This window comes from Vigna radiata, chromosome 1, assembly GCF_000741045.1.
Source record: "Vigna radiata var. radiata cultivar VC1973A chromosome 1, Vradiata_ver6, whole genome shotgun sequence".
NCBI classification, from domain to species: Eukaryota; Viridiplantae; Streptophyta; class Magnoliopsida; order Fabales; family Fabaceae; genus Vigna; species Vigna radiata.
The window spans coordinates 3,827,886-3,837,422 of NC_028351.1; the positions used below are offsets into that span (position 1 = coordinate 3,827,886).

Genomic DNA, 9,537 nt, shown 5'->3' on the forward strand with positions numbered 1-9,537 from the left:
ATTTTATTTTCAGATTTTATTTTTATTTCCATAATATTGTAAGTATCATGGCTATTTAAAGTCCTTCAATTATCAATGAATAACAAGACTCAATTTTGGAAAAAAAAAAATATCTGAGTGTGTATTGGGAGATTTTCCCAACAGTGGTATCAGAGCTCTATGCTCTGAGTACCGAGAGAGAAAAAGAGAGAGAAAAGAGAGAAGAGAGTCAGAGAAAAAGTGAGTGCTTGATTTTTTGTGAGAGGGATGGCAAAGGTAGTCAATGGGATGAGTGTGCCACAATTGTCGGAAAATATCAATTATGATAATTGGTCTTTGCAGATTGAGGTTCTTCTTGAATCCCAAGACGTATGGGACATAGTGGAAGACAGGTACAATGAACCCGCGAATGACGAGCATCAGTCAGTGAACCAGGTTGCTGCATTGAAAAAGACACGAGTGAAAGACAGATCGGCTTTGTACTTTCTGTATAATGTAGTGGATGAATCTGGATTTGAGAAAATAGTTAATGCAAAGTCGGCAAAAGAAGCATGGGAAATTCTGAAGGTGGCATACAAAGGAGATACCCGCGTGAAGCAAGTCCGAGTACAAGTTCTCAGAAGAGAGTTTGAACATATGGAGATGGATGAAAATGAGGGAGTTTCCGAGTTTATAACTCGAGTACAGAAGATGGCCAACCAACTCGGAATGAACGGAGAAGAGGTTCCTCCTAACCAGGTTGCAGAAAAGATCTTGAGAAATCTGATGGATGATTTTGAAAGTATCGTGGTCACTATTGAAGAGACAAAGGATTTGTCAACTCTCACTATGGAGGAGTTAGCTGGGTCATTAAAAGCCCACGAATTGAGGAAGAAAAAGAAAAAGAGGGAACCCGACAATCAAACACTACAGGTACGGTTTAATTGGAATAAATCTCAGATTACTCAGAGCCGAGGTCCTGGTGGAAGAGGGCGAGGAGGCCGAGGACGAGGTGGACGTGGTCGAGGTAATGATAATGAAGATCAAACCGGTCAGCAGAATTGGCATGACCGAGGACAAGGAAAAGACCGAGGAGATCGGTCAAGGGCGGAGTGTTTTAGATGTGGCAAGTACGACAACCATACAAACGATTGTATGTCAACAAAGTGCTACGACTGTGGCAAGTTTGGTCATATTGCAAGGTATTGCGAGACCGAGACAAAGGGGGAGACAAATCTTGTTACTAATGATGGTGAAGAAGAGTGTGGAATCCTGTTGATGGCAAAGAGCTCAGATGTAGTGGACATGGAAAGCCCGATCCCAACAATGGATGAAGTGATCTCGGTAAAGGATGCAACAATTGTGGAGAAGGAAAACCTGGAGAAAGAACTCAAAGGAAAAGATGAAGAGATTCGGCGAATAGGGAGGCTTCTAGATGAAACTAATGAAATTATGAATAAACAAAAGGTTGAGCTTGAGGAGCTGAAGAAGGCGACTCTTGAAAAAGAAGAGAAAACATCTAGTGTTCTTGAACCAGATGAAGAGGAAGATGAAGATGTTGAGAAGAACCCGATGAAGATGTCGGTCAAGATTGTTTAGAAATCGCCTAAGGTCAGAGATGGATTAGTTAAGGTTATTGAGAAGTTGGACATAACAAATTCAGTTAAAGCATTAAAGAGGTCAACCAAGGTAAAAGATGGGAAGGTCATAAGGAAAAAAGAAGAAGTCAAATTTGATTGAAAGAAGCAAACCCGGTGTGGGATGATGCACATGGAAAGCAAGGAAGGAAGAATTTAAGTTTATGGGGGAGTTTGTTGGGATAAACTTAAATTTTAGGGTTTTATTAATAATTTTGTTTAAATATTATTTTATTAGTTTTGGGTGTAGTAATATTTAGTTTGATTTGATATAGATAAAATAGGAATGAGTAGTTATGATTTTCTGTTTATCTAGGTAGAATATTATTTTATGATCGGTTAAGGAGATTTTATTTTTAAGTCAATTGATATTTTATTTTCAGATTTTATTTTTATTTCCATAATATTGTAAGTATCATGGCTATTTAAAGTCCTTCAATTACCAATGAATAACAAGACTCAATTTTGGAAAAAATATATGAGTGTGTATTGGGAGATTTTCCTAACAAGACCAAGTAAAATGGTTGAAACTCAATTTATTCAAAAAGAAAAATTGATCGCTCCAAATTGAAGAATTCACTGCAAGAATTAATCTTACAATCTTAGCTCTTCAATCAGACAAACAAAGTGGAATAATCCTAAGACAAAAGTTAGAGAACTCTAAAAAAATAGTTTATAGAAAAATGACACATTTAATTAAACTAGTTCATAACAAAATTATTTATATTAAAACCATTTAATATTAAATAATCGAATCTAACTATTTTGAAACCACTATCACTCCTAAAATAATAATTTTTAAGTTTTTATAAATTTGACATTAATGATAAATTTTAGAGATATTTTATCCATATTTTTTAATGTAATAAAAAAAAATTATAATGAAACTGAGTAAACTTATTTCCTAATATTTATTTGTAAAATAGAAAGCCGCATCCATAAATTATACTATAAATGAAGTAAGGAATTCTTTGTCTTAATATTTTTAAAAGTTTCACATCACTTAAAACGTTTTTTAAAAGTAAAAATATTATAAAGACAGGAGACTCTGAAAATAAAAATACTTTGAATGGAGTCACTAAGTCCAATGATGTTACTTTAACAAACTTGACATTGGAAGAAATAGTAAAATATGAGCAATGGTGAATAAGAGGAAGTGTGGTTAGAAGACGAATTAAAAGTTAAATCATGGAAGAAATATTCCCTGATGATTGTGGATGTGCCAAAAAAAAAAAATAACCTGCAAATAATGAAAAATGCAAGCATTTCACATTATGTGGCATATGCCAAGAATAATCTCCACTCCAATTATTTTTCCTTTTTCTACCAAGTATGTGTTGGCAGCCTTGTAAAAGAGCACATTATTAGACTACCAAAGTAGTGGGTTGATGGATATTTGTATATCTCACAATCCACCTTCTACACTTCCCTGCTACTATTATGATCATAATCTAACTTTTTTTTTTCTTTCTCTCTTAAAAGTGTTCCCCAACTTTATACAACTTATTTACCACCCCCCATAGCCTTTTGTCTTCTTTTTCCATTAGAAAGAAAAATACTTTGAGATATGACATGGAATTGCATTTCTCTACCCTAGTGTGCTACCCAAATATTCACCCTTGCTTAAAAGATAAAGACATAATTTTCTAAGGTGGGTTCTACTACTTAATCAAATTGCTTAAGCCATGATGTCAGTGATTTACTAACTCCTAAAATATGAAGATGGTGATGATGGTGGCTAATGCAAAAGAAAACAAAACAAAAGAAAGCCTCTTTCATGGCCACACCATTATCTTATATTTCTTCATCATCCTTGTGTGGGGCCCTACTTTGTGTTTTCTAGCTATGATTGGTTCTTCTTGTTTCAGGTTGCCAACAACACTTATTTTACTATATACATATATTACTATCAGAACTGCGTACATATTTGAAAATCCTCGGTGTAGTCATTTTCCATGAGACGTTTCTGACATTATATATATACAGTTCTGTATCATTGAAAGATTTCAGTGAACTTCTCTACTGATTAATTAAAAGCAATTAACAAGAGCCAAAATCAATATTCTATATCCCATATGCTTATTGTGAGCATCAACATGATGTGGACGCTTCATTGAGTGTTTCATAATTCATTATGATAGCCCCTTTATATTATTCTATGGTTAGGTTGCATCTTCTTCCTTCTTTAGTTTAATTCCATATCCGCAACTGGGTTAATGTGTAATTAGACGTATTATTGAATTCTTTAATGTGTGATCTAACATTATATATATATATATATATATATATATATATATATATATATATATATATATATTTTGTAAGAACCTAGAAAAATAGAGTATTAGAATAGATAGGTGTATTAAAATAATGAGACGAACATTTTATTTTAAAATAATCTTATAATATAAATAGAATTTTTTAAAGCTCTGTTTATTATCCAAATCACCTACATCTCTCTATAACATTATTCTCTTATAGTTCGTTGACTTCTTTCTACATTTTTTCATGTTTGAGCTATCTGTTCGACAATCCTAGTGTTGAGGACTACCTTTTTCACTGATCAATTTCTTGATTTGGACAAGTAAGTGAAAAACCTTTATTCTTGGCTTTTAGGGTTCTTAAATTTGGTAAAACTGTTTTTGCATGAATCAAGAATTCATCTTCTTAAATTCCTAGTCTGTTGGTGATTCTAAGGTTGCTCTTCAACCATCAATCAATGAATTGTAGGTTTTTCTAGGAGTTCCTTGTACCACAAGTAATTGGCAGAGAGTTTAGGGGATCTTGAGTTGTTAAGTCAAGGTAAGGGAAGTTGGATTTTCTCTCTAATTATTGAATGATTTCAAGCATGTGTGAAGAGTATGTTAGTATTAGAAGTAGTATGAACTGTGAAAATGTACTAAATTTGATGAAGTTTGGACTGTTTTAGATTCAAGAGAAGTGCTAAATCCATGTTAGTATTGGATGGTTATGAATAAAAAAAGTGGTCTTAGTTTAAAGCTAATTTAGAGGAAGTGGGATAATGAAAATTTGATTTAGGAGTTAGAAACTAATTTGGTTAGTTGGGATAGGCTAAGGAAGGTATTTGAGACTTGTTAGGGTCAATAAGTTTCTTAAAAATGTGCGAAGAGTAGTAGAATGTGATTTAGGTCCATGAGTTGAGAAAGTGGGTGTTTTGAAGGAGGAATTGGTTAGTAATCACTTTAGATTGATATGAGTAAGGTTTAGGAATACTTAGTTAAGTCAAATTAGGTATATAACAAAAGTTAGGAGAGTTAGAAGTTGGGAAAAATAGTTAGAATTGGTAAATGGGGTTTGAGTTGCATAATTCTGCAGAATTCATGGTTGTAGGGGTTTGGTCTCTGTTTGCTGATTTGCACAACGAGAAGGTGCACTAAGAGTGTGGTCATGGGGACCAACTCTTTGTTTGCTTATTCGCACAACAAAAAGGTGCGTTAAGCGAATGGTTATAGGGGTTTGCTCTTTGTCTGATGATTCACACAGCGAATCAGTGCACTGAGCGCCTGGTTGTGGTCTGGGGTCACTACTAGATTTATTCGAATAGCAAAGGGGTGTGCTCTACGAGTGTTTGGGGGGTCTAGACCAATATCTAGACTTTCGCCTAGCGATTTGGAGCGCTATGTGAGGGGTTAAGGTCTGATACCACTGGGAGTTTATTCACATAACAAGATGAGTTGTTGTGCGAGAAACATCTGGATTCGCTCAGTAAGAGTATGCGCTCAGCGAATGGTTCTAGTTCTAGTGACCCTTTTATTGATTTTCTTGTTGATTTGAATGTTGTAGTGAATTATTTTAGAGGATGTATGAATGTGTACTAAGTTATATGAATATTGAGTATTTTAGTTGTGATTCAAATGATAGTAAAGGATGTTTCCAAAGTGATGTGGTGAGTTTCAATATGGAATCTCTTGGTGAGATTCAAGTTTGTTTAAAATGAATGCAAGAGCTCAGTCTTGGGGTTATCCTGAAACTCCAATAGTCTTTCATTCTCAAGTAGAGAGGATTGAACTATGTCATGAGGAATAGCAGGAGGTCTTAGTTAGGAGCTTCTAGTATGCCTCAAGGCCCGAAACAGACTAACCTTGTGAGTGTGGAAGGGTGAAACCCATTGGCAATGACTTTGCAAAGCAATAAAGGCCACCACAAATGTACACTAATTTTTTTAAGATACTAGATTATTATACTATTTTTTCTTTATATGTTAAAAAATTATATTTTAATCTATTTACTTGTATACATCTAAAGTAAATTACTTCTTTTTTTCTTCTAAAAATATGAGAACTATTCTCTACGATAATAAATTATAAAATAATGTAATAAAAATATATTTTTAAAATATAACTTTAATTTAGGTATATAATAAAATGTTTTTATTTATGATCTATTTATCACCGTCCTGCTTCTTGTTATGTATGAGATTCAGTTTAGTTTAATAGAGATATTTATTTTAAAAAATGAAATAATGGTTAAAGTTTTATTTATTTCGAATATATAAATTATTTTTAACTATTTAGTTATTTTTATTTTTATTTTTTGTAAATTTTCTTTGACTTCCCTCTGTGTGACTTTCTAAAGTTGATTCTCGTCCTTTTCTTGGAATTTCAATAAAAGTAGGGTTTTCAGTTTTCTTACATCTCAAGTTTATTTTTCTTGATTTGGTTGCACACAAAGGTGCTGCTATTACCTTACGGAAGATCAAAGTCGAATGAATGAATCTTTGCTAGGTTCACAATCATATGTTTGATTGGTTTGTGAATATAGAATAAGGTAGGACTTGTTTATCTTTTCTATCTTTTCACAAACACGAGAATTTATTTAGCTAAAGGGAAGTTGAAAATTTCCGTTTACTTCAGTAGATTTTGGATTCCATATAGTTGATTCTGAGTTAAAATTGGATGAAAAATCATATGTTGGTGCATTATAGAGTTAATCAAACTTTGAAGAATTGGATTAATCATTTTGTATAGGATTAGTGCCTAATGAAATGCATAATTGGATTGATTTGTTTTAAGAATATTATAACACGTAGTAGATAGAAAATTGATGTTTAATCTTATGGATGTTAAAAATTGTTGGAATATTTTTATTTGTTTTGATTTTGGTGTTTTTTTTGGGTAAAGTTTAAATTGTGTTGATGACATTTCATTCTTAAGTGAAAATGAGAACGAGATACATCTTTCTTTTAGAGGAAATTTTCGCTTAACAAATAAATTTCTCGCTAAAAATTCTAAAATAATAAAAATCCTGATAGAACCAACTTTTTTTTTACGTTGTTGAATTTCGATTAAGTGAGATTGTGTTTGTCGAAAATTTCAAGAAATAACTGTAATATAAAAAGTTTGACATGACAAAAAGTAAATTTATTTTCTAACCAAACACACCTGTAACCAACCTCATTAACATGTTCAATGTCAAGAACAACTTCTATAATTTCAACATATAAAGAGTTTTGTATCCTTAAGAAAAAGCAAAAAAAAAAAAAAAAAAACAACTCTAAATATATTCACCCTTATTATCCATAAGTAAATCAACGTGTTCCAAAGTCAAGAATCCTACAAACTGCACCATCCATATCTACCTTAATTCAACTAACATCCAAGAATCTCCAAATAACTTGAATATCAGACATATTATTTCGGATAGAATTTAATTATTTTAATAAAATTGTCATAATGAATATATGTTAACGTTGTAGTATTAATCATATTGGTGACAAGTATAGAAAGTTGTGGAACAGAGATATTTTTTTTTGGTGAAGAAATGGAGATGTGGACAGAAGTTGTTTCTTGGGATGGTATTGAGGTTAGTAGAGAATAATTTATATATTTGCAAGGAAGTTTAGAATGGATAAACAAAGAAAATGTATAGTGAAGTGGATAAGAAGGCGAGTAACTATCATGCATTTGCTTGGCCCAACAACTCCTTTGGTGGGACTTCTCCCACGTATTGCCCCAAAAACATTAAATCATTCAACCAATTCAAACACGCAACTCAAATTACACTCCACTCCTTATTGCTGCTTTCACAACTTTCTCCTCGCAATATATTATCTAACAATTATTAATCTTAGCAATACCCATTTCTGCCTCCACAAATTTCTTCAAAGCCCTTCAAGGACTTCACATGAAAACTTAATTTAAGATTTTTAAACAAGTTTCTGTTCGGAGAAAGGAACAACAAATTTCATGGAAAGGTTAAAACTATGCTCTGTTTTAAATGTCTTCTTCTATTGATTTTATCAAAAGATCGATATTTATTAGAAAGATATAACACCAATTAATTTTAAATTTAATTACACGAAAGGTTGCCATTCTTTTTTATCTAAAATTTTAAAATAGTTGATTAATAGACTCTCACCTTTATTTCTATTTTTTTTATTTTTATTTAATACGAAATTTAGACCACAGTTATATTTTCATTATATTAAGTATATTAATTATTCAAGAAGAAAAAAAAATATGATATTAGGAATCATGTCATATAAATGCAAAGTAACAAATCCATTGCATGTGGTTTTGTAAGATCAAAAGGTTTCCAAGTACTTATATTCTGTACCCCACGCTCACGCTTGCGGAATGGACCAGAACTGAAAATAATGCTGAGTGCAGTTTGCACTGAAGAAAGTTCTGATAGTTGATACTCATGAATAATCAGTTCACCAATAAATTGATTAGAGTTTAGATCAACCAACTATAAAAAAAAATTATATAACGATTAGAATATTTCAATAGGAAAAAGATACTTTTTAGGACCTTTAATGGCAATGGGTTTAGAATAAGGTACACCAAAAACTGATATTCTAAGTTGAATGAAAATATTTAATTTTCAATAGAATAAATATGAAATGTTTTTTTAGTTATTGGGGTTGTTAACAAATGTTGTTGTGTGCTTGGAGGATAAGTACAAAAATGATAGTAACACAAAATCAAGTTATAATGTAGCGTTAGAAAAGTTTATAATGTAGCGTTAGAAAAGTTTATAAGCCTTTGAAAACCTAATATCCAAAACATCTTTATGTCCCCTTCTCCCTCTCCATTTTCTTTTATTATGCAAAAATGAATATAAGTCTTGGTGGTATGTTAATGTAAACTTTACCCAAAATATTGGGTAGGCAAGATTCTTTTGTATGAATGAAAAAGCTAAAGATAAGTTTTGAATAATATAAGTCATTCTAATTGTTTTTAAGTCAATTTTATCATACTGTCAATCGATTTTTACAACAACAAAAAAAAAAGAGAGATCGATATGATCAACTTTAGAAAGAAAATGTATACAAATATGGTTATCATAGAAAATTATTGTGTACCAATATCTGGCTAATGATTGTACTCATATATATCATCATGTTTGCACACTATCACTTTCCTTCATAAAGTACACCATTTAAAAGTCATTGATGATATGATTACAAATGGTAATTTATAGTAATTATTTTGGTGTATATATATATATATATATATATATATATAGTCATATGTTCTTTTTTAATTATTTTTTATAATTTTATTTATATTCTCTAAATCATTTATATTTTTTAACTGCATAATATACCATACTGCAAGCCTTCTTTTATTTGGTGCCTCTTTTTCAATGATATTCTATAAAAAAAAATCTAAATATATAAATTTATAATTTGTAAGCAAGTTATGTATTATACATTTATAGTGAAATTCTGTCTAGGCAGCTTCCCTGTTGTGCTGCTCAAAATAAAACAATGATATTGTACGGTAGTATATCTCTGACGACCGGTTATACCGACCGGTCAAGCTCATCAGTTAAATGGGCCGAATTATTAAACTAATCCAGCTTTAATGGGCTCAAGGCCTATTATGTCACAAACGAGAATAAAGGAACACACAGTATCATATAATATCATATATATCTCGAGTATCAAATAATATCTCAACAGAGATATTTCAGG

General features: G+C 31.4%; 1 protein-coding gene across 1 annotated transcript; it reads left to right on the top strand.

Annotated features, from left to right (window-relative positions):
* The first annotated feature begins 246 nt into the window (after nucleotides 1-246).
* Nucleotides 247-5,249, top strand: LOC106755752. The gene is made up of 2 exons (XM_014637966.1): nucleotides 247-1,449; nucleotides 5,100-5,249. Exons 1-2 carry the CDS (start codon nucleotides 247-249, stop codon nucleotides 5,247-5,249), a joined length of 1,353 nt encoding a protein of 450 aa, XP_014493452.1.
* Nucleotides 5,250-9,537: the final 4,288 nt, after the last annotated feature.